At 35.0% G+C, this 25,954-nt stretch overlaps 1 protein-coding gene across 4 annotated transcripts; it reads left to right on the forward strand.

Moving 5' to 3' along the window:
- LOC109213573 (phosphatidylserine decarboxylase proenzyme 2-like) lies at window positions 378–25,945 on the forward strand. Of its 4 annotated transcripts, XM_019377396.1 has the most exons (23): window positions 378–458; window positions 804–1,100; window positions 6,389–6,628; window positions 7,438–7,517; window positions 8,515–8,539; window positions 9,509–9,568; window positions 10,186–10,254; window positions 11,267–11,356; window positions 11,450–11,500; window positions 12,061–12,159; window positions 12,419–12,510; window positions 14,076–14,231; window positions 14,379–14,463; window positions 15,679–15,790; window positions 17,599–17,699; window positions 19,074–19,121; window positions 19,594–19,740; window positions 20,111–20,206; window positions 20,365–20,439; window positions 20,574–20,666; window positions 22,042–22,128; window positions 22,219–22,269; window positions 25,599–25,945. In XM_019377396.1, exons 2-23 carry the CDS (start codon window positions 825–827, stop codon window positions 25,704–25,706), a joined length of 2,241 nt encoding a protein of 746 aa, XP_019232941.1. In that variant the 5' UTR covers window positions 378–458; window positions 804–824; the 3' UTR covers window positions 25,707–25,945. The 4 variants fall into 4 exon arrangements, with proteins under 4 accessions (XP_019232941.1, XP_019232937.1, XP_019232948.1 ...); XM_019377392.1 differs by having other exon boundaries at window positions 400–1,100; XM_019377403.1 differs by having other exon boundaries at window positions 402–1,100; window positions 12,061–12,144.

Raw genomic sequence — 25,954 nt, forward strand, 5'->3', positions numbered from 1 at the left:
TGTACATATCTTTACTCCTATTCTGGAAGGGCATAGAGGCTATTTCCGATAGACCCTCAGTTGGAAAAGGCATGAAAAAAAGTAATGACAACAAGTAGGAGCAATAACAAGGAAAAAAGACCGAAGCCAAGAAACTAATTAAACTCTATGTAGCAATAGCAATCTATGAATTTTAATACCTTTAATATACCTTGAAAAATACTCTTTAAAGACAGCTATTTCACAAGTGACAGGGATATTTCTAACGCAATGTTCGTGCTACCTCATGTGAAAGTCGTTACTCGAATCCTATTGAAGTTTAACTGTTTAAGTAATCCAATATTTAAAATTTGTCCCTACTATGGCATGTCTTTCTCTTCATGATTTTTCATGACCTTTGAGTTTGCGGCTCACAAAATCCGTTTCCATTGGTTCTAAAGCAAAATCAATTGAATGATGTTATTTCTGGAATAATATAGGTTATCTCCTTGTCCTTGCAACCCAAACTTGCTCCCTATGCTTTTTATTAAAGCAGATAAATCAATTTCTCTTCCAATTTTTTTCATGCCAATTTTATATATGTTCTTCATTATAAGCAAGAGCTAGCTTTTGCTAGACTCGACCGAAGATGCACATGCACCCAGTCGTTGGGCCTCCATATATGTTCTTTTCCACTTTATCAAACACATGAAAGCAGCTTCTTTTCTTTACTTAGTTGGGATTTGATCCCTGTCGTGTCTTGCGTTGCATTTTCATTTGTCAAACTCGGCTACATATCTAAATTGGCGCGCGATCCCTTTCATTCTGATGTTTTCGTTATCTAGGTACTCCAAGAACATCAAGATATGGTAAACTCTTGGTTAAAAAGCAAGTTCTACTCCAAATTGGTAATAATGACAATTCAGCAACGCGCTCACTTTTTTCTGAGGTGGGAAGTGGGATTCTCAGTTCTTTCGCTATTATTTCTACTCATATACTTCTGGTACAGCAAATTCACAGTCAGGCAGAAAAAGGCTCGAATCGAAATGGTAAAAGAGAAGGGGAATCCAAAACATAAATATTCGAAGAATGACACAGCGGACCTCTTTATAAATGGATTGGATGGCAGCACAAACAGCATGGTAATTTTCTTGAAAGTTTTATCTTGTTTCAATAAGAAAATTATAGGTACTCGTATGTTAAAGTTGCAGGAAATTTAATTTTCTTTTTCTTTTTCTTTTTTACTTTATGACACATGTCGCACGTGAGTAGCATGTGCCATTGGCCTTCTATGACGAAATGGTCTTAATGGAGATTTTAGGCATGAATTTAGTAAATTAAAGCGTCTAAAGAAAGTTGTCAAAGAATAAGTGTGTAAAAAGAGTTTCCATACAAGTTGGAAGGTAAAGTATGTATGTCTAAAAAATCATAAAGAAGCAATTAGTATCTCCAATACCTCTTTGTCACATGTAAAATACTTCTGTTTATAGACAGATTTATAGATTTGAAATAAGTGGATGCATATCAAGATTAATTAATATAAAGAAATTGTATAGTAATATGAATAGAGTTAATTGTAAAAATTGCACGGGCGCCCTATTTGGTCGCCCCCATTTAACCTATATCCATTTTTTTAAAAAGTTTTAACATGTACCCACTTTTTAAACAACTTCAGCCCCCTTTCTCCTCCTCTTTCTCCTCCTTCGTTTTCTTCTTCTTCTTCTTCTTCTTCTTCTTCTTCTTCTTCTTTCTTCTGCTGCTGTTGGTGCTGCTATGAAACTTCAGTTCATGGGATGATTGCCATAAGTATGTTTATCAGATTATTTAAAAATAAATTATAAATAATTATGTAAGTTAGTAGACAATAGTTTGTGAATATTTCCACGTAATTATGTTCTTTTTACGTTTATTGTTTCCAAAATTTATGATTTAGATATTGTTGGCAATCTGATTATTTTATAGTAGTAATACACTATGAAAGAATAAGGTGATTATTCATCTAGTATGTTAGAAAGCTTTTTCAAAAACTTCAGCTTATATAGTGCTGAAGTTTTTACAAATGAACTAAATAACTTCAGCATCTTCTGCTGAAGTTTTTGAAAAAGCTTCATGACAAAACTAATGAATCCAGGACAAAAAAATTTCAGCTTATATAGTGCTGAAGTTTTTACAAATGAACTAAATAACTTCAGCATCTTCGATGCTGAAGTTTTTGAAAAAGCTTATCCAGGACAAAAAAAACTTCATGATCAGCTTATTTAGTGCTGAAGTTTTACAAACGAACTAAATAACTTCAGCATCTTCTGCTGAAGTTTGTGAAAAAGCTTATCCAGGACAAAAAAACTTCATGATCAGCTTATTTAGTGCTGAAGTTTTACAAACGAACTAAATAACTTCAGCATCTTCTGCTGAAGTTTTTGAAAAAGTTTTATGACAAAACTAATGAATCCAGGACAAAAAAACTTCAGCTATTTTAGTGCTAAATTTTTTACAAATGAACTAAATAACTTCAGCATCTTCTGCTGAAGTTTTTGAAAAAGTTTTATGACAAAACTAATGAATCCAGGACAAAAAACTTCAGCTATTTTAGTACTGAAGTTTTTACAAATGAACTAAATAACTTCAGCATCTTATCTAGGACAAAAAAACTTCAGCGTATTGCTTTTGCTACTTCAGGCTCGTCTACTAGAATGCTGAAGTTTTGCATGATTGTCTTTGCTGCTTCAACCCCGTATGCTGAAGTTACGCGAAATAGTGGGTATGCTTGCAATTTTTTTTGCAAAGCGAGCACAAGTTAAAACGTGACCCAAAAAGCGGGTATAGATGCAAATCCCCCGAGTTAATTTGATCATAAGGACAATGACCCAAAGGCCAAACCTGAGCGAAGTGCATTAGTAGTCACTTTTTAAGCCTGCTATTTAAAACATATTCATAATTACAATGTATTTAAAGATTAGCCAATTCGTCCAAGCTTAAGAACTAAGTATCCTGAATTTTCGTATCCTAAATTTTGAACTGCTAATTTGGAATTCAGGACTAAGTGTCCTAAATTTCTGAACTCCTAATTTAAAATTCAGGACATTAATTTTTAATTTCTGGACATAATATTCGAACTTTAGGATACGATATCCCGAAGTTTGAACCTTGAGGTTTAAATTTCAGGACATCGTATCCTGAAGGAGTTAATTGGCTAATCTTTAAATATATTATAACCGTGGATATATTTTAAATAGCATGCTTAAAAGTGGCTACCTAGTGTTCGGGATGATATTCAAAGATTAGCCTGTACTTATTTTTGTCTTGAAATTTTAAACTAACAATCTTAACTTTATGGCAATTTAGAATATTTTTATTCTGAAAAATTGAAATACATAACGGACGGACTAATTTCTAAATAACAACCCTTTAAACAAATGGACCCAAATTTATGCTTACTTCCTTGTATTTTTCTAACTCCCCTCTGCAGCTAACTTTTTCGTTGTCCCTTTTGTAGCGAACTTCTCAGTCTTCCCATTCTCTTCTCTGACAGAATCAATTTGTGTCTTCCTGTTTTTCTTGTCGTCTTTTTCTGTCTCCGTTCGAGTCCGACAATATATATTTTCCTTTTATATCTATCTCAAATTAGACCAAAAACCTTATGCCACCTATGCATTTAATATAATTGTATTTGTACAACACAAATTTGGATAATTGGTGGTAATGTTTCCTATTTCCCTTCAACATATAAACATTATAGAGAAAAGTTGCGGGTTTAGTGAGTTGTATTACCGAGAGGAGCAGTAGTAGCCATGAGTCGTGGGAGTTAAGAATACAAACGAGACCCACACTAATTGTTTCATAACATATTTCACATAAATAATCTTTTCATTATAACAAAAGTTTGAGTGTTTTGCACCACCAGTTTAGTCAGAAGAGATGTGGATTATTGGTGGACTAGTAACTAATTTAGCTGATGAATATGATTAGTGCTCATGACTAGCTTAGCCTTAGCAGGCCCTAGCTTCTTTCTCGCCACAATTACAATGGGGCTGTCAAATCTTTCAATTTACTTCAAATCCTGAGTCCTGACTATGGATTTTCCTCATGTGCTATGTTGAACTAACAAATTAACCAAAACCAACAAGGGGCCAAAATATCCAATAATACGCAGTAATTCAACTTTCATTGAATTGAAATAATAGACTTTATTTTCATTTCATCGAACTTTTGACGTTTTGTTGGCTATAACGTTCTCTAATTATCATTTTGAAGAGAATTAATATCTTGCACTATTTATAGTAGAAGATAATTTTATTAATTAGAATGTCAAATAACTCTCTTTTATGTATAGAGGCAGAATTAGGATAAGTTTTATGAGTTCAATCTTTACGTTTTTTTAGCATTGAAATCATTGCATGTTTAAAATTATGAGTTCAGATCTACTATTTATTGTAATTCAATTGAATCCGATATTCGTGTGCTACATCCGCCTTGGTTTGACATAAATTTTTTCTTTTATGCGTGTGTTCGATTGTCTTAAATCACAAAAAGGAGCTCCCAAGGAAAACTAGAATGCTTTTCTATTCCTTCTTTTGGTAAACGATTTGATAACATCCCACATGTCAAAGTCTCTCATTTGACAATAATTCCTTGGGGAATAACATGAAATGTTGAAACGGAAATTGCAATAGGGGGGTCCAGGTAACTGACAATTGCAATATCAGTCCCTATGTAGACATGTAGGAGGAGAGCGTCCCCACAATTAAAATACTTGTGATCAAATAACGAATTTAAGAACCATAGAAAAATATTGCCACATTTATACGGATAATGGATTAATGGTTTTTATCTTTTGCACACCTTTAGTTTTGCTATTATCTATAATTCGGTTTGCTACGAGCTTGCTTACTCATTAAGAGATGATTGATAATTAGTGGATGATATACCCTATTATCATATGAGATACAATTAAGTAATTTATTTGCATGTCTTTTTGCAACTTTCCCACTAAATCAGACTAATATTTTTGCACATGCATTAACATTAAGGTGTATTTGGTACGAATTCCAATTTTCCATGTTTGATTGGTTTAAATGTTTTGGAAAACATTTTCCTTATGAACTTATTTTCATTCGATTGGAGGAAAATGTATTCTTTATGAAGAGAAGATAAAATATTTTCTAAAACTCCTTATAAACCTTCCCTACCTTATTCCCCACCCTCACCAACTCACCCCATCCCCCACACCCACCCACCCAACCCCACCCCACGCCCTCTTTCCAGAAAGGTTTTTTTTTTTTTTTTTTTTTTTGCATCACCATCCACCCTGCCCCCCCCCCCCCCCCCCCCCCCCCCCACAAAATATTTTTTACTACTTTTTTTTTTGTAATTTCAAATTTCTGTTTTTTCGTTTTTCATCGCCATCCACCCCACTGCCCCCACCCCGCCAAAAAAAAGTTTTTTTTTTACTTTTTTTTTTGTAATTTTCAAATTTCTATTTTTTCGTTTTTCTGCACCACCTGCCCCTCACCCCGCACAATTTTTTTTTTTACTTTTTTTTCTTTGTAATTTTTAAATTTCTGTTTTTTCGCTTTTTTGCACCACCCACCCTGCACCCCACTGCCCCACTCCCCACCCCGACCAAAAAACATTTATTTCCTTTTTACTTTTTTTTTGTTAATTTCTAATTTTTGTTTCTCTATTTTTGCAAACCCCCCCCCCCCCTTCCGCCGGAATTTTTTTAATATATATATTCAGTTTTAGTTTTTTCATTTTTCGGTTTACAGGTTCGAAATTTTACAAGTTCTGAAGTTATGAGTTCGGAGATTTATGTGTTTGGAAGTTTACAGGTTTAGAAATTATAAAGTTTACGACTTCGAGAGTTCGCAGTTTCGAAAGTTTAGCGGTTCGGAAGTTTATGATATTTGTGGGTTCGGAAGGTTGTTGGTTCGAAAGTTTATGGCTTCATGTTTATTGTATCTAAATTATTTATGAATACTCTTGAGAAGTTATTTTCCTTAATTTGCGTATCAAACACCGGAAAATCAATAAGATTACTACTTATTTTTCATATTTTCCGTTATACCAAACACACCCTAAATTATAATTTCTCCAGTAAAATAATCTAAAAAGAAGATCGAATAATACTTTTAAAAATAAAAGATATTCCGCTTGGCAATAGTCAATAGAAGTAATGCCAAAAAAGGAAAAACAAAAAAAAGCAAAACCCATAATGTAGCCAATTGCCAATGAGAGCCAAAGTGGAAAAAGACGAGTCCATGTCAGCTTTTCCACCAGCTCCAAGTCGATAAAAGGTAGTGGTCTTAGTCAAAGTTCCCACCATTAATGTACTACTCCTTATACTATACTCGCAATATTCACCCAATTCAGCAATCTTTTCATATTCTTATATTTCCGTTTGTTTAACTACTTTTTCAATCGTCTCCATTAGGCAATTCCAGAGGCACATCGAATGGGTCACGTGAGCTCGAAATCGGATTCCTCATCCGGCGATTCCGCTGACGGCGGCTCGAAACCGTCGCGGATGAGAAGACTCGGTCGACGGCTTCACCTGCACAGTCACCATTTCCGTCGCCGTAGTCGTGCTCACACCACTGGTTCACATTCTCATACCACTAAAATCCTAAAGGAGGAAGATTTTGCTGGCATCGCTCTCATCCGGATCATCAGTGTAACTTTCTCTACCGAATTTCTGAAAAAATTGAATCTTTTTACTCACTCTGGTAAACGTAATACATATGTGCACGTCGTGCGTGTGAATTCGTAGCTAGGCGTAAGTTCTGAAAAGATACAGAGTTTGACTTTCTGTAGCTGATTCCTACAAATATTTGCTGAATTTTCTGCACAGAATGGTAAATGTAACGCGTATATGGGCATGTCGGTCGTGCGAATTCGTATTTACGCGTTTTTTTAAAGTTCTGAAAAGAATGAGAAAGTGACTTTCAGCAACTAATCTCTACGAATTTGAATTTTTTTTTTACATAATCTGGTAAATGTAATACGTATATGCATGTCTTGCGTGTGAATACATATTTATACATATATTTAAAGTTTGAAAAGATAACTAATTTATACAACTTTTGCAAAAAATTATGCAAATTTTGGCAAATGTAATAGGTATACTTATATATAAGTTTTGAATAGATACAGAATGCAATTTTCTATTTCTAGAGTGTTACAAATTTGTAGATTGAATACCTATGTATGCATGTAATATTTAGAATTTTTGAAAGACACAATGTAGCTTTCTCTTATTAATTCCAGTGACTTTTACAAAATTTTACACTTACTCTCATATATGGAATACTTATATGTTAATGTTTTGTGTGACAATATGTATGTTTATGTTAGTTTTGAAAGATGCAGAATGTAGCTCTACAAAGTTTCCGAACTATTTTACACAATCTGGTAAATGTTATACCTGTTGTGTCTATTAAGTTTTGGAAACTTATGGATGAAGTTGTGATTACTTTGTTTCAGGCAGAGATGAAGTTCAAGGACAAATGGCTAGTTTGTATTTCTCTTGGTGAACAAACTTTTCGCACCCATGTGTCTGATCAGTTAAGTACCTGTGCCTGCAGACAGTTGCTTGGTATCGAATTTGTGTCTTGAACTATGTTCCCAGTACATACACACATATACAAACATGTATTTTGCATATAAATATTTGGAGAATTCACTTCTGCCACTTCTTGTAATCCAAAGTTATAGTTGAGTGTGTGTGGGTTTTGGGGGGGGGGGGGGGGGAGTTGGGGGTTGCGTATGCTATTTTTTGCTCAGTATGTTGGGTGTGGGTACAGTAATCAAAGGTTGCTTTGAATTATTTGAACAATTTGAGGATAATTTGTGAAAAACGAAGCTAGCTTTTACCTATTTTTGTTTTCAAGATAAAAAACAAATAGTATGAATTAGTTCAGTTATGACATAATTTTGTTTAACAAAACTGCTTTTGAGATGTGAGCATGTTAGTTATGTAGAAATTTTGAGTTTACCTATGGGTCTTATTTTGCTGGAGCCAGACAACTGTGTAAATTAGAAAGAGCTAGAACTTTGACTAGGTTCTTAATACCTGCCTGGGATACTTCAAAATGCACTGATAGTAACAGACATGAAAAGTAAAGTTTCATTTGGAATTGCAACTGGCGAACTTGTGCATGCTATCTTAAAACAGTTCAGAGCGTTATTCGCTTGATGTGCTCTGTGTAGTTCTGTAACATAATTTATACATTCTCGAAGATTATTGTTATCTTTGGAATATTTCTTGCTTTGGATCAGTATTTCTTCAGAAAATGATAATATGCCAAGTATGATATGCACAGAAGTACTCCATCTCTTTGTTATTTGGTATTCTTATCAATCAGCTACTGCATGTTTACTATATTAAGAATTGGAAGAAGACATACAGATTCATGCCTAGGAGATGTCAATGACACATTTCTCCAATCATTCATAATGTAGGACAAAGAAAAAAAGGCATAGTTGTGCTCAGTTTCCCTACTTTTACACCACAAATTATTGATTATGTTTTTTTTTCTTTTTCTTTTTATTTCTTTGCAGAACTGACAAGCCGACCTGGAACTCAGTGAGTAAACGCTGTATTTTTTTAATATATTTGCAATGAAATCCCATATTCTCTTTCCTTTTAATATTTTTAATATGATCAATCCATAATATGCACACATAGCAGATAAAACCCTTTAGGCCACAATTATTGTTGCTTTCCCACATTGATTAAACACACGTACTTATTTAAGATGTTTATGGCGATTATAGAAATATCGATTTCTAGTCCTTGTACATGCAGAATTTTCCTTGTGGGTAGGCGTTGAGTGATCTTTCTATGCTTAACTTACCTTTCGTTTGTCAAGCTAAGTAAGGCATGATAACTGAAGTCTAGTTATGCAAGTTACAGTTGGGCGTGCACTGACCCTGCAATCCTGGGGATATTCATTCTGATCTTCTTGTACACACTAATCTTGGTTGATCCATCTCATTGCATTAGGGTGTTTTATTCTTGGTTATGCTCTCTGTGAGAAAACCTGATCATTCAGGTAAAATCTTAAGAAATGAGTGAATAGCCCAAGATCTCTATGAGTTCTTTTGGAAGCATGTCTACCTCCTCTCGAACTACATCTGATGTGAGTCGGACATTGTATATCTCTATCAACTTTCCATATGTGCTAGGGTTCACATGTGAAATTGAAATTAAAGGTGAAACGACAAGCTTATCAAAGTTTATTGTGATGCCATGTGCTTAATGGTTAGGTCCGAATTCTACAATGGAGCTCAGAATGAAATTGATTAAGAATTTAGCATCGAAGCAAAAACTTTCAGGCAATGTGTGAATAGCCCAAATTTTTGTAAACCCTTTTGATGCTCGTATACACCTGATGGGACACTTAGTATATTTCTAACACACCCAAATTCTAGAGAGGATAATGACAAGTTCCAGAAGCTATTTTTGACCTTCTTTAGTTTTTCTTTAACAGTAATTTATGAGCTATTTCTGTCATGAGCTTTTGCTGATATTATTCAATCTTGATTCCTATAGGAAAAAAAGCTTCTTTTGGAAAGACATGGAGCCCATATTGCAAGAATATCTGTTTTTGAGGTGCGTAGTACTGATGGCTGTGAAATTTATCTCTTGTGCTTTGCATTTCCTTGATGGTGAAAAACTTTGTATAATACAATATACCTCATTAAGTTATAAAAGCTAAACCTAGTGTTGGATGTCCAACCTAGGTGCTGCAATGCATCAAAGAGCATCCTCAATGTTTATATATTTCATGTTTGACCATGTTAGGTCTCAAGAAGTTGAATTGAAGAGTTTGAAAATTTCCGATCATCATGGTCTCATGTTGAGAAAGTTATCGGTAAAAACAAAAGTTAGGATATATGCTTTCTATCGTACCGAATCATCCATGAATACGTAGCCCTACAGCTTCCTGGGATTTTATATACAGTTCTCAGGGGAAAGATTAAGCCTCTCCTTTATCTTGATATATTTGGAAGCAGAAAGCTCTTTGTCGAATTTTTGTTCCAAATCCTGTTCCTTAAGACCTCATGAGGAAGATAATGTTGTTTAATTTTCATCTTTCTTGATGTTGTACTTTGAAATGCCAATACTGGTTTTATCCTATGAGTCATTATGAAAAGAGAAAAAAATATAATAGAAAGAGAAAATTCTCAAAAATTACTCACCATTGATTTATTTCATCCATGTTACAGACCAACAGGCTTTCCAAGAACAATCTGATTGGTTACTGTGAGATAGATCTACTTGAATTCCTTTCTCAGGTGAGTTGCTTTTGTGATTGAAACAAAATATCTGCAACAAGTGGCACTTATGTCATGTTTATGTTGCTAACTAAGGAATAACTGTTTGTAATGTAACCCTGCAAGTTTTGGGTTTTTCTTGTTTGTAATAATCATCTCATTTGAGTTACAGTTTTGACAGAATGACATTTCAGTTCTTCCTTTTTTTTGCCTAAAAGGGTCATGTAAAAGAGAAGACTAAAACATCTGTCGAAGAGATGCCAAATCCACTTGTTAAGGACACGTTCCTCAAGTTATACTCACTTAACAATGTTGAAAAAGATTTTGAATCATCCTTTCCGATAAAGTTTACTGATCTAAGCTTCTTTATGATTGTGCCCTATATCAATTGTGTATTTCCCCATTTAATGTTAGCTACGATGAGAGGTGGACAAAAGGTGGTCTTTGTTGACAAGTCCTAGGAATTTGGAAAAACTTGTTTAAAGCAATTCGCTTGACCAAAAAATCCAAAAATGGAAGCAACATGGCCTTCACTATGCTTGGATTTAGTAGCATTTTAAATGTTACCACTTCAAACAGCAGTTACTTTCATCATGCGTTTGGATAAGGCCTCCGAGTCTCATATGTTCAGAAATAGGATGTCTACCAATGCAAGAAGAGGGATGTTAATATCGAGAATGATGTAGTTTCGTAAAATGATGATTTTAGAAGATTTTACTCATAAAGATCAACAGAAACTCGTTGGCTTGTCAAAAATGTTGATGTCGTGTTTGGAGCTGCATTCCTTAGTTTGCAATAGTTGCACCTTTCCTCTACTTGGAGAAAGTTATTCTGTTGTCAGAGGGATCTACTTAAATGATACTATGCTTCCAGATGTATCCTGCATTTTTCGTGGTTAATCTATGTCTGCTGAATTGTAAGTCCAAACTTGGATTGCTTAGTGTGGCCAAGTCCCTAGTCATGAAATTAGGTTTTCCATCTCCATTTCAGATCAACTCTTAGCCCAATGCTAAGTGAATAACTTATCTTGCAGGATTCCAGTTCTGATACTGAGGTTTTTGACTTGTTAGACCCATCATCCTCATCAACTGTTGGCCGTATATCTATTTCATGTTGCATCGAGGTTCGTATGCACCGGGGAGGATCTACTTTTAATTGCTTATAGTAGGTTGCTACCGGCTATGATCTCAAATATGTGATTAAATTTTATTGGCAGGACCCTGTTGACACTGAGAAAAGCTTTGTTCGGCGCATCTTATCTATAGTGGTATGTGAAAATTTTACCTACCGCCCTCATTCTAGATGAAAGAGTTCTCTTAGTGGATCCTTCTGAAAACAATTTGCAGTATAAGCTGGCTAGAATTTCTGTCTCACCTATATAGGCGTGTCCCTTGTTCAATCTTTTCTTTCTCGTTTCTTGATTATTTAAAACGAACTGTTTCAATCTTTTCTCTTTCCTTTTTCTTATCAAGATCATCCTATTGCATATCACACACTAACAGCAAGAAAGGAGTGCATTATTTGGTCAATCTGGTCAGAACTCAGAAAAAAACAATAGAACTTTCATCTGTTTACAATATGTGAATGATTTTTTCAGTTTGTAATACAACAACAACAACAAACCCAGTTTGATCCCATAAATGGGGTATGGGGAGGGTAGTGTGTACGCAGACCTTACCCCTACCTCATAGAGATAGAGAGGCTGTTTCCGAAGTTTGTAATAATATACACAATCTCGGTTTTGCTTCTCTGTTGTCATTAAGTTATTATTATTTGGTAATGAGATGACTTATGAATTAGTTATTAGAGAGTTGTTGCTCTTTGCAGGACTATAATGAAGATGGAGAGCTGTCATTGGCTGAGTTCTCTGATCTGATTGCTGCGTTTGGAAATAAGCTGGCAGCTGAGAGGGTTCGCACCTGTAGAGTATCTTAAGCTCTCACTGTAGTTTTTATAGATCTTCTCATGCAACATGTTATTGGACTTGATTTCTCATTCAGATCACATCCTATTCATATTGTTATTTCAAAAATGACCTTTTCTCAACATAATATAAATGCATTTTGAATAGCACCTAAACCAGCTAAGAATTCTAGATACAATTTTTGTAATTATTAAAACCGAGGCACATCTTGTATTTTTTGTGAAGACTCCATAGCTTAGGAGTCTTTATTCTGTTTGTCAGAAAGAGGAGCTATTCAAACAGGCTGACAGAAATGGGGATGGTGTTGTCTGCTTGGATGAGCTAGCCACCCTTCTGGCTATACAGCATGAAAAGTAAGGCCTCGTAAAATTTGCCTGCCTGGAATAAATTGTGACTTCTTTTTGTAGTACTCCCTTCAATGCTCAAATTTAATGAACTGCAGCATCTACATGAGTTCTTTTATTTATTTGAATTCTTAGCTACTCTAGGGCAAGCAAAGTGGACCATTGAACCAAAGGCACTTGCCAGTTGGGGTTGTATTATGCAACTCTATTTTGAAAGTTCTTGCATTTTTCCTTCAATGTTGTGCTTAAATTTCATACTGCCGCTGTCTTTGTTAATTAAAGCGAAAGGTGGTAAACACGCCTTAACACCTTACTAAACGAGTTACAGGATTTAGAAAAAACTTCCTAAGACCTAGAAGGTCGCATTTGAACTTGTGAAAACTTCAAAAGTAACAACTCTTTCAGATCAAAAATCGAGAATTTAATGTTCAATGTATGTTTGTCTAATTCTTCTTTCTGATAAGTTTTGAGGATTTTATTGATATAGCAAAATGGGCATAAGTACCTGCTTGTACATACTGAGTGATACAAAAAGTAAACCCCCTATTCATCTTGGTCATCTAATTGTTGGCATCAACGTGTGTGACAACTGTGAGAAAAAAAAAATATGTGTGACAATCTTTTAGTAAAGCTATTATGCTCATTAAAGGAAGGAAAAAGAAACAGAAAAAGATCAAAACCAGAGCATAACAAAGCTATTCTGTAGACCTAATACCATATGCAAACTTCAAATGATTTCCATTTGTTAATTCATGGTTGTCTGGCTAAAAAATTGGGGAGAAAAGTTAAATTGCTATATATGAAGTTTCCAGAGTGTCTTTGCATGGGTTTATTCAAAATTATAAATAGTAATATTCCGCAGAAAGAAAAATGTGAGGCATCATCATAAATTAGGTGCACAAGGCTCTTCATTTCTTAAAGATAACATCCCTATAAATATATGCTTAGAGTGAAAACTGAAAACCATTAGCAATCATCACAGAATAGAAGCACAAGGTTCCCTTTTCTAAAGAGAAGAGAACATTCTGATGAAGTACTGAACTTCATGACGTATGATAAATCTAGATGCTTCACTTGAAGTAAACTGAAGGTAGTTAGTAAGGAATAAAATGGATGAAAGCAAAAAGTTCCTACGTGTGCCTTTTCCTTGACTTGACTTTGGCTTAAAAGAGATTACTTCTTATATCATGCTCTATCATGTGGAAACACAGTTGTCTTTTAAACCTTTTATATGGTGGTATGTAGCCTGAAACATTGTTAACGAGAAACCAATTATATCCTTAACAATGTACATGAGGAGTGGGTAGAAGTTAGAGACACATAGAACAATTTATATAGGGATGATTAGAAACCTCCTCGTAGTTTCAACTTTTCAATTTGATGTCATCTTGTCAAAATCTTTTTTTGGACATTCCTAAACTTTTGTCCAGAGTTCTTCAACTTAAAGTGAAGATACATGACATCTACAATTACTTGCATTGAATTACTTTTTCTTTTCTGGCAGATATAGATACTTGTGTCATTGGCTTCATGGTCTTCTATTCTCCTGTAGACTCAATGTTCTTTTCTTGCAGGGAACCACTAATCAATTGCTGTCCAGTTTGTGGCCAAGTTCTTGAAGTTTCGGATGGGTTGAACAGCATGATTCATATGACCTTGTGTTTTGATGAGGGGACTGGGCATCAGGTTATGACAGGAGGCTTCCTGACTGAGAAGGAGGCTTCAAGTGGGTGAGAACTAAGCATCAGTTCTGAGTTCTAATAATTCCTAATAAAATTGCTTCTGTCTTGATTATTATTATATAATTATTTTTTTTTGAGATCTGCTGACTTTATTATGAAATGTTGAAGTTCACATACTTGTATAACTCTGTGTAGATGGATGTTCAAACTGAGTGAATGGGCCCATTTCTCAACTTATGATATCGGTTTAAGGTCTGGTTCAAGTGCATCACATATCTTGGTATGCTCTTGTACTCACTCCACCCCTCAACAGAAATGTCTCTCACCTTTCTGGTATGCATATAAGGAAGGAGCAACCCTTTTTTCTATAGAAACTGGGAGAAGGATCTAAGACATTTATGCGTACTTTACTTGCCTTGTCTTCTTACAAGTTCTTGTGCAAGCCTCTCGGAACTTTATATTTGTAATTTTCACACTGTTTATCAATTTAGGGGTCGTTTGGTAGAGTGTATAAGAATAATGCTGAATATGGTGTATTAGTAATGCTGGTATTAGTTATGCTTATATATTTCTCATCCATTGTTTGGTTTGATGTATTAAAGCATTGCACAATTTCTAAAAGAATTGTTTGTTTACAAGAATACCCTCATAACCAGTCCATCACTTTATCTTTTTAAAAGATACATATGTTGAGGATGTTTTTATATGAAAAAGGTTTAAAAAAATTTTGATTTGTCTACCTATATTGTAGTATAGAACTCAATATTTATTTATAAAAAGAAAATATGCTAAGTATTTATTTATTTACTAGGGATATAATTTTGTTTCACTTTCTTGGATTATTTCAAACTTGCATTAATATAATAGCATATTTCAATCAAGCATAAATTTTGAAGGACAATTTTGTCTTTAACTAAGCTAATGCATGCATTAAAACTCATTGCATTGTTAATACCATGATTTCTTATGCATTAGTTATGCAAAGGATAATACCAAATAGGGTGTATAGCTAATGCTTGCATAACTAATGCATATGTTCAAAAAGTGTACCAAACAAAGTATTACTAATACACAAAGCTAATACATGCATTATTTTACCTAATGCATCCTACCAAACGACCCCTTAGGGTTCTGTTATGAATTCTGAAGTGTGTATGATCCCACTGCTGGTTCAAAGTAATTACTTTGAATTGTCCGAGGATCTTATATGATTTCTTCCTTTGAGACTCGCCTTCTTTTGAATCTTCTCATTTTATTTTTCTTGAAAATAGTTACCAACACACTCCGAGGGCTCACCTATTTCCCCATGTTCATTTACTGCATTCATGTAAAACTCATAAAGAACAACTCGGCAAAATGACCCCGTAACTCGGGCAACTGGAATCGTTCTCTCTTTCTTTTGGTCTTATGTGTAATTTCTGAGTAGAGTAGGATGGGAATTAGAACATGCTTTTGTCCTCTGATGGCATCTGATGTTGCATCCTGCACTTGTTAGGTTTATGATCGCAGAAAGAAAAGGCTAGTGGAGGAAATAATTGATCGGAAGATTGTCTTGTCAATGAGGGCTATCTATCAGTCTAAATTTGGCCTTGGCCTTATGGATAATGGTATGCTTTTGACTTAATCAGTTATCAAAGGATCCTCAATTGTGCGCATTTTTTGTATAAACACTTCTTCTATATGTAGAAGGGGAGCCTTGGCGTAACTGGTAAAGTTGCTGCCATGTGACCAGGAGGTCACGGGTTCGAGCCGTGGAACCAGCCTCTCGCAGAGATGCAGGATAAGGCTGCGTACAATAGACCCTTGTGGTCGGGCCCTTCCACGGACCCCGCGCATAGAGGGAGCTTAGTGCACCTGGCTGCCCTTTACTTCTTCTATATGTAAGCCTATAATGAATATCCTGATATCCATCTAGTTTGCCCCTATGATATATATTAGTTTCAGTTTTTGGCCCATGTACTCAAAGTAGCTCTTTAGCCTTCGATTTTAAAAAATATAATGGTTCTAGTCCATTTTTAATATACATATCTCAATCTGTTAAAAATCAGGGGTATTTGATAACTCTCATAGTGGAAAATCAGAAGAACAAACAGAAAGCAAACTCATAAGAACAAGCTTCGCTTTTTCTGTCATCAACAGGGTAGTGAGGGTGATTCGGGGAGTCTGGCTAGGGAAGGATGAGTTGGGGGTTTGAGAGGACGGAGGGTTGGGTTAATGGATGGTGGAGGAGCTTGGTGAGGGAGGAACGGGTAGGGCTAGGGTGGATAAGGAATCTTAATTGTATTTGGGATACAGATGCTACACATTCAGTTGGGGTGTTATAAGTACGCAATGGAGTATGCTAAATGTTACAGTTTTAGTGTTTGAAGGATCTGCACTAGATACTTCTAAGTCGTACTCGTGTTACACCCATTCAAACTGTTTAAATCAGGGGAAATGAAAGTTGCATTTATATTAAGTCCAGGTAGTAGTGGGTTGTTGCGGATGGGGATGAGCAACACAGGAGAGAAGGTTGGGTTGAGCGTTGAGGTTTTAATTTTTTTCTTTTTCATGTGTTTCTTTTTTATTTCTTTCCACTTTATTTTTCACTTTATGCATATTAGTTTTTCCTTTCTTTTTTGCTTATTTATTTTGTTTGTTCGTGCAAAAGACTATTTTAAATGTGTTAAAATTATCTTAAAATCCAGATTTATATTATTTTCCGGTTGTATGCTGAATTAATAAATTGCCCTGAATTTAAATCAGATTTAATTATTCTTGTTCATTCTTAACGGTTCTATTAAAAAATGAGCCAAAAGTTCCACTTCTGGATAAATGAGGACTGGAAGTGCAAGCAAGGATAACACAGGGGCCACCGAACTAGTTCTAGCAAATTTTGAGTAAGACATTGCTTTACATGTAAGTCGAAACTCTCAATGTAGCATGGGCCACAAGTGCTCTTTATCCTGGGAAAAAAGATATACCTAACTGATGCTGGTTTCATAATACAGAACTCTCCCATCATCCTATCTATCTCTCATATTTTTCCTTTATCAGATACTATCAACTTGAGAAATGTACATAGTACAGTGAGTATCTAGTACTCCCTCCGTTCCAGTTTATGCGAATTTATTTCGAGAGTCAATTTGACTAATATTTGAAGTTAAATTGGATTAGATTAACTCGATATTTTAAAGTTAAATTTAGATATCCAAAAACTATACGAAAAGTGCTATAAGTTGCAATTCTTCTCATGTCAATATGCTGAAAAAATGCATTTCAAAATGTTGGTCAAAGTTTACATAGTTTGAATCTCGAAAAGCGAAAAAGTTTACATAAAGTGGAACGGAGGTCATGAGAGTTTATAAATTGTGTTCCCCATTTTTTCTGCTGTGTATTCTTGTTGCTGATCGTTACCATTTTAACTTTAGCACAGGCGCAAAAGAAATCTTGCGGAGCCTCTCTGAAAAACAGGGCAAGAAAATGGATTCTGCTGAATCTGCTAAAGAAATACCTAACTTCATTGAATTTTTTAAGGTATTCTTCCTAGTTAATTATGATGTCATAATTAGTTCTTCTTATACATTATTCTTCTTTCATCCTAGTAGATTCACTAGCTAGCCTAAGCCAACTGCAGCTAGATTCTGTACTTTTCTTCAATATACCAATTTTGCTGTAATGTCTTGTAGCCAACTTTGGACATGAAGTTCTTGTTTTTGGAGAATATAAATAATTATCCTTTTGCTTTCCCCATTTGTACACTCTGCTACTATTGCAATAAACTGTAGGTCCCTTGGAAGAGATTTGAATGATAAAAGCTGTGTCCTTTGATTAAATGCAACTTTCCTTCCACGTGTTATGTACAAAAAGCTATCCCCTCTATCCTTAATGGACTCTTACCTTTTATTATGAAATTTGTCCATCTTCCTCATATCGGAAGGCGCCTGCTTCAACACTTAATTACTTTTGATATTACACTATACAATCAAGTTAGAAATGCATCACAACTCCGGATTTGGTCAGCTTACCCCGGGTGCTTTGACTACATCTATGACCGAGAAGTATAGATTGATTGGGTATTTGGTTTGATTTTGGGGTTTATGTAATATATATACATATAGTTATATAAAGTGTGAGAATGCTTTGCTATTACACGAGATATCTTATGAATAAAATATTAGGTGTTTATAAGGAATTAAATTTTATTATTTTTAGTTCAGTAGCTTTAACGAATTGAGATATATACTCTATATGCCATAATATATATTTTTGTTGGTTGTATCCCAGCACCCGTATCCGCACTCGAATCCATATTCCTGAATCCTAAAATTTATGTGATGAAGAATCCGACGACCTTTAGATCTGCACCTGCACCGGATACTCGCACCCAAGTTCGAGCAACATAGATCATAAAAGATCTTTTGAAGTATGGAATCCTAGTATGTAATCATTGCAGAAGAATTCAATTGTCAAATAGGACCAATGTTTTTCTAGTAAATTTTCTAGACTTATCCAAGATACAACTTTAAACTCTATTCTTGGGCCTACTTCTCTTATATAAAGTACTGTAAGATTTGAATTATACTCCTGATCCCTTTATGCCTAAACTAAGAGTCTAAGACTACTGTGAGAGTGAAAACTGGAGCGCAAGAATGGGAGAAGTAATTCTTTATCCTCATTATCATCTTGAAGTCCCAATTTCCAGATGCTGAAGAGGAAATCATTTGTTTGGTGATTTGACAGCATAGCTACTTTATGCTGAACATGTTTTGTGCTTGAATTTGTTATAATTTCCATAATTCCTGGCAATATCTATGTATAGTGTCTTTCGACGTGGTCTCTTTTGCAGAACACAGAAAGTTATCTTATTCTTGTGAACTGCTATGATTGACTTCAATAATTCTGTTTTAGGGTCAAATAAATATGGATGAAGTCAAGTATCCGTTGGAGCAATTTAAGGTATGCCAACACCGTCAGGCAACTTGGGCTTTCATTTGAAAGAGATTCTTTCTTTCTTCACTTAAATTTGGTATGCTTCTTGTAAATCGAAGCTTTCCCATTATCCAGAAATAGGACTTTACTTTCTCTCAAAAAGAAAAACAAAGAAAAAGGGAATTTTCCAACTAGGTCTTTCGACTGATTGCAAGAGAATGAACTGATACTGGCAGTGTTATGAATTATGAAAAGAATGAATTTAATATGGTCTGTTGCTTGCATATGCTTCAATTTGGTATTACATGTAGAAGAAGATTGAGTAGAAGTCTGTGAGGATGATAACTTGTCACTAGGATGCGTTGTATCTTGATCAATCCAATGCTCCTTATTCGTATTTGATTATTTTTCTTATAATTTTCTGATCTTGTAATTTTTTATGAAGTTTGAACTGTCATCGCGCATCATTGCTTAATGGTCTCATTAATTTGGTTTCCAGACATTCAACGAATTTTTCATTAGAGAGTTGAAGCCTGGTGCAAGACCTATTGCTTTTATAGAACGTGATGATATTGCTGTATGTGCTGCTGATTGCCGTCTGATGGTATTCAACAGTGTTGCTGATAGTATAAGATTTTGGATCAAGGTAAATCCACTATATTGTAAACAAATGTTTGTTTTTCATTATTGCTTGAAAATATTCTGCTATTTCTCATGATATCTATAAAGATCACTTACTGCAGATTATTTGCGGATCCTATCCGGTAGTTCAATGTAAAACAAAATATTTCAACTTTTTACCACATGGCAGAAACTTTATAACCCTTGTTCACATTTGTCTGAATTGCTTTATTTTGCTTCTCTTTTTTCGCCTTTTGGCGTGTGTTGTGTATTGTAATGTCCATTACAGAAATGCTAAATCATTTTGTCCTATAGCGAGATCTTAGAAGTTTCAAAAGCTTCTACTTATTTTCATTGTGATGCAAACTGCCTTGGTATCTTATGGATTACCTCAGGGTCGAAAGTTTTCCATCCAAGGTCTTCTGGGGAATGAAGCATGTTCCAGTGCATTTGTCAATGGAGCTCTAGTGATATTTCGCTTGGCACCACAGGTAGAATTGTTGTGAACCTTCTTCCTTGTTTGAGCTATTTCTCACTATTAAATATTTCTGTTATGATTTCTCAATATTAAAATATTTTTGATTAAGTAAATTTCCACTGTTCTATTCTGATTTACACTTTTTGGATATGCTATACCAAATAACTGCAGGACTATCATCGTTTCCACTTTCCCGTCTCTGGAACTATTGAGAAATTTATTGAAATACCTGGATGCCTATATACGGTATGTAAAATATATTGCTTCCTTAAATGTAGCTTATCTTGGCAGCGAATTGTGCTTCCTTATCAGAGTAATTTTTAATCCTAAATGGTTCATGTTGTTCCACTCACCCCACTCCCCTTTTTCTTTTCTTCCAGGTGAATCCTATTGCTGTGAATAGCAAATACTGCAATGTTTTCACAGAGAATAAGAGGGTTGTGTCTATAATTTCCACAGAATACTTCGGGAAGGTATGTCATTTTATGCAGTTGACTCCAGTTTCACACATAATCTTTCTTTCTTGAAAGAGTTGTGTACTGCTTTGTTAATATTGTCCAGCTATCCTTTATCAGCCATGCTAGTTAAAAGTAATTAATTCTGATACTGCTGTCTGTGAGATGAATGCTTATTTTTTTACCTAGATTTCTTTGAAATATCCAACCGAAGTGGTCATAATAAATATCTGAAAATTCAGAATGATACGTCTATTCTCTTCTTTATCAGTAGGAGGTTTTTGATCATTAACTTTCAACATTTCTCTCGTTAGGCCGTGTTTGATTTGAAGCAAGGGATCTAGTCACATATCTCAGTGATACAGTTATCAGATTCATAGGCCACTTTGTTTGTGTGACTCCTATTTTGAATTTCCTTTTAGATTAATTTAGCTAGTCTTTTTAGAAACTCTCCAAGTGAGAATAACTCCACACTCTATCATCTCCTTAAGGCTATTTTTGAGTCATTAACGTGTTAGTCTCTAAGGTGTTGAACTAATCTTCGCGCTAAAGTTTCATTCCTTCCCTTTTCTGTCTATAGGAGCTCTAACAATACTTGATATAATGCTTAATTGATAATATCCCTTCTAAGTTGAGTCAGCATTCTGAACTACTGCTTTTGCCAGATTGTTGGCTAAGATATCGAACTCTATGCCCTTTTTTAAAAATACAATTTTACTCCATTAGGAGGTGTAGTCCTTATATTAATCACCAAAAAATTACAGCGTAACAGAGGGAGGGCATCAACCTAGCCCCTGTTCAACAAAAGATCCCAGAGATCCCAGTAATCACAACCAGGGCCATATACAAGTACAAAGATTCATAATCTAAGTTATACACTCCTATGATCCTATGCAAGATAGTACCCTTATACATCAGATTTCTCCAAGACAAACCTGCGACAAAAACAAAAGCTTATGACAGCATGTTCCTCCTGTGCTTATGCCTTATTGAAGCCATTTGGGCCTTGTCATCAAATAGGGTCCAGCCGCACACCTGGGCAGATCTCTAGGATTGAGGAAAATGGATTCATTCTCCTTAATTCCCCATTTAGCAAGAGCATCTGCTACTTGATTAGCCTCACGAAAACAATATTGGGCCTCAAAATTTACTTGTTGAAGTAGTTGTTTAGTATCCAAAATAATATCCTTCATTTGCCACGCTAATCTTGTGTTCCCTTTAATCATATTATTACTACCATAGAGTCACATTCAAGGGACATGTTTTGGAAGCCCTGTGAAATACACCACTTCACGCCCAGCCATGCTGCCTTAGCCTCCGCCAGAACTCTATTCCCTTACTGTGTCTTATTATGCTCAATTTGGTGAAAGAAGCTTTGCTTAATTGACTGCAGGTTGCATTTGTTGCAATTGGAGCAACAATGGTTGGCAGCATTAATTTCTCCAGAAAGGAGGGTGACTATGTTAAGAAAGGGGATGAGGTACAGTACTTATGACGTGGGACTTTTGCTGCCTTATGATTAAATTATCCTGTTTGATGTCTAATTCATATTCCTTTTTCATGATTGCAGTTTGGATATTTTTCTTTTGGTGGAAGTACTGTAATTTGTGTCTTTGAAAAGGTAGGTGTACAAGCAATTTTTTCTACTTAAAAAAGACTTGGAAAATTCTATTTTGCAAGCTACATTGTGAAATCATGCTGTAGAACTATTCTACTCTTGCCTATTTCATGATGTTTAAGCTTGTTTTTTATCATCTGAAGTTTTTTCAAATGCTTTGCCCCCTTCCCTTTCGAAATCCTGAAGTGATAATCGCTTTTAACCTTGGTTTTGTTGGTTATGTGAAACATTGCTCAAGTACCTTTACATCCCCATATGTTACTATTACTTGAGTATATATAAATCATATTGTGGCATGCTTTTAGGGGCCGTATGGTAGGAGGTATTAGAAAAAATAATGCAAGCATCAGGTTTGTGCATTACTAATCCCTCGTTTGGTACGTTTTTACTAATAATTAGTTATACATCCTATTTGGTATTGTCCTATGTATAACTAATACATAGTAAACCATGGTATTAGCAATGCAAAGGGTTTTAATATTTGCATAAACATTAAAGACATAATTTCCCCTCAAATCCCTCAAAACCTATTCCAAACACTTCCTTCTATATTTTATAGAAACACATCTGCTCTTTCTTCTCTCTGTAAGCTTTGGCCATGGAAAAAATAGTGTTCAAAGTTAAAGAATGTGGAGGGTATTTTTGTAAACAACCAATTCTTTAGAAATTATGCAATTCTTTAATACACCAAACCAAACAGTGAATAAGAAATAATCTCAGCATAACTAATTCCATCATTACTGATACTCAGCACTATTCTTATACAACGACCCCTTCGTGTTAACTGCTAAGGTAATACACTTTTTCTTTTATATCATAAAGACTTAAAAGTATTCTGCCAGCATGGAAAATATACCAAGTATTTATGTCCTGCTAGAGTAACATCTGCCCATCTAGTGGGCTCATTTTGGGCACAGACAATCGTGGTGATATCTCAATGCATATCCTTAGAGTTCAACATGTATGTTTAGTTGAACTAGAGGTGACAAACAGGCGGGTCGGGTCGGATAAGGGTAGGTCGAAAACGGGTAATGCAAAAATGGATAAATTATCCGATGCGACCCATATTTAATACGGGAGAAGATGGGTTAGCCGACGGATAATGTGGATATCGATATTATCTATGACTTCTTGAATCTGATCACTTTTGGGAGAATTTTTAGTCTCCTGAACTTGAGTAACCCCCAATTTGAGTCGGTGCAAATGTAAAAGTTAAACCCATTGGTTATCTATTTTTTAAGTGGATATTATAGATCTTATCCATATTTGAGCCATTTTTAAAATGTTCATTATCCAACCCATTTTTAACGGATAATATGGATGGGTAACCGTTTTTTCTATCCATTTTGCTACCACTAAGTTGAACGATTTGGCTTGAGCCAAAGAGTTGTCATCATAGGAAATATGGGTTTAAAGAGTTTATAAACTGCCACTAGGATTTAGAAAACCAATGTGAGTAATCTATTTTGCAATAGAAGATATGGAGATTAGTTTGTCTGTTAACACAACACCACTTTGGTCTTTTCAATACATGTATGAGAATAAATAAAATGTCCAGCTGCTTAGGTTCTAATTTAGTTTAGTCAGTATTGAATAATACCTCTGCGAGATAGCATTGCTTATTGGAAGGTGTTATGTTTTTATCATATTGAATTAATGACTGATAAAAATAGATCTTGGACCTATCTCAACCCCAAACGCTAGCTCCTGAGGCGAGGATTTCCGAAGACCATATAAGGAGACTCATTTTTAAATCCCCAACGGATGTGGGATATAACAATGACTAATAGATCCATAATTTTCACTAATATAAAGAAAGAAGGAAAAATTCCATAACTTGGAACTGGTATAAGTTGGTGCGACGTTTCGAAGATATATGTAAGGTTTAGGTGACTGGTTCTCAAAAAAAATGTAAGGTTTAGGCGACTGCTGCAAGAAAAACAAAAAGGAAAAGAGAGAGAGAGAGAGAGAGAGAGAGAGAGAGAGAGAGAGAGAGAGAGAGAGAGTAGGTTCTACTTGGAATCCTGTCCAGCGCCTCTGGTAATTTAAGACTCTCTGGACTCTTCTATGGGTAAATATTTCTGATCATCCTCTTGTAGAACTACATGGGTTAACTTTAAGCTATAAGAGATGACTATATACGTGCCCTGTATTCCAAAAGTGTCTAATAATTTAGGGTGATTTGGTTCACAAACAACTTATACATGGATTATAATATGTGGATTGTAACAATGATAATCACTGAATAATTTAGTGAATATGCATTAGAGGAATATTTGGTTCATTGTATAAACAGTGTATTTTTGAAACATCTATTTCAGTTTCACGTGTCATAATTTTTTTTCCCACTAATATATATTTTATGTTTCCATAAAGGATGTGTATAAAAGGAGCCATCACTAGTGTGAGATCACAGTTGGAGACACAAAATATTTTTCTGTAACCGTGAGTTTACACCAGGGATCAGAACTGAGCCCTTACTTGCTTAAACAAGTTATCGATGAGCTAACTAATACCATACATGATGAGGTCATATGTTGTATGCTATATGCATACGATATTGTGCTAACTGAAAAAACCAACGACAGTGTCAACCAAAAGCATGCGTTATGGAGAAGCACTCTAAAAGAAAGTGTTTTAAGATAAGTGAAAGTAAGACTGAATATATGCGCTCAAGTTTAGCCAACATAAGGGTAAAGTTGATATGAGATTAGATGGGTTTGTGGTGTAAATGCAAACAATTAATATATCTAGACGCGATGCTCCAGAAGAATGGTATGATAGATGAAGATATTACACAAAGAATCAATATAGGATGCTGAAATGGTGAAGTGTGTCCAGAGTGTTATGTGATAGATGGATGCCTGCCAAAGTGAAACACAAGTTTATAGAACGGTTGTAAGTTCAATAATGTTATACATGCGTAAATGTTGGGCCTCGAAAGTCAGTGTTGCAAAGATACGAATACTATGATGGATGTGCGGTCACAAGATTAGACAAGATTAAAAATGAGAACATTCAACAGAAGCTGGCATTCGTTTACAGTAATTACAAAAAACTTTTTAGGTATTGATGGTGAATTACTTGCCTCATAAGATTAGCCAGCTCACAATGTTCACTCCACATTAGATATTTTGTGTATCTATACATAGAATTCATCACCCTTACCTTCCCTCTTTTTTGTGAGTTGCGTCCCATCTAGTTGTACATTTGGAAGCGCCATTCCTTAGAGGGAGTAGTAAGCAAAAATATGGAAATATTTTATTTTATGAAACTACTATCCTGCTGTTGTTTAGTGATATGCATTTCATCTGATCTGTGGAAATGTACAGGATTCCATAAAGATAGACGAGGATCTCTTGGAAAATAGTGCAAGATCACTTGAGACCTTGGTATCTGTAGGAATGCAGTTGGGTCTCTCCGTAAAGAAGCAGGATTAACATGAAGCTGCCAAGTTTCAGAAACCTTTCATTATGAGCTTGATATGTTCACCAACTGTGTAGAGATTAGTCCTAGATGATTGCAAAAATGATTTAAGCTGATTACTGTGCACAATTTGTTTGGGACTGAGGCATAGTTGTTGTTGTTGTTTTACTGTGCACAGTTTGTAACTTTTAGGTCTGTCTTCTAAATTATGTGTTATCATTCCTCATGAAGAATTAGCATTTGCTATCATTCATTTCCGTGG

Source organism: Nicotiana attenuata, chromosome 2 (assembly GCF_001879085.1).
Source record: "Nicotiana attenuata strain UT chromosome 2, NIATTr2, whole genome shotgun sequence".
Taxonomy (NCBI): domain Eukaryota; kingdom Viridiplantae; phylum Streptophyta; class Magnoliopsida; order Solanales; family Solanaceae; genus Nicotiana; species Nicotiana attenuata.

Coding starts and splice junctions, on each gene's coding strand:
- LOC109213573 (XM_019377396.1), top strand. CDS start 825: ATGGTAAACTCTTGGTTAAAAAGCAAGTTCTACTCCAAATTGGTAATA. Junction 20,207..20,364: donor TATTTCGCTTGGCACCACAG/GTAGAATTGTTG, acceptor AAATAACTGCAG/GACTATCATCGTTTCCACTT. Junction 20,440..20,573: donor TACCTGGATGCCTATATACG/GTATGTAAAATA, acceptor CTTTTCTTCCAG/GTGAATCCTATTGCTGTGAA.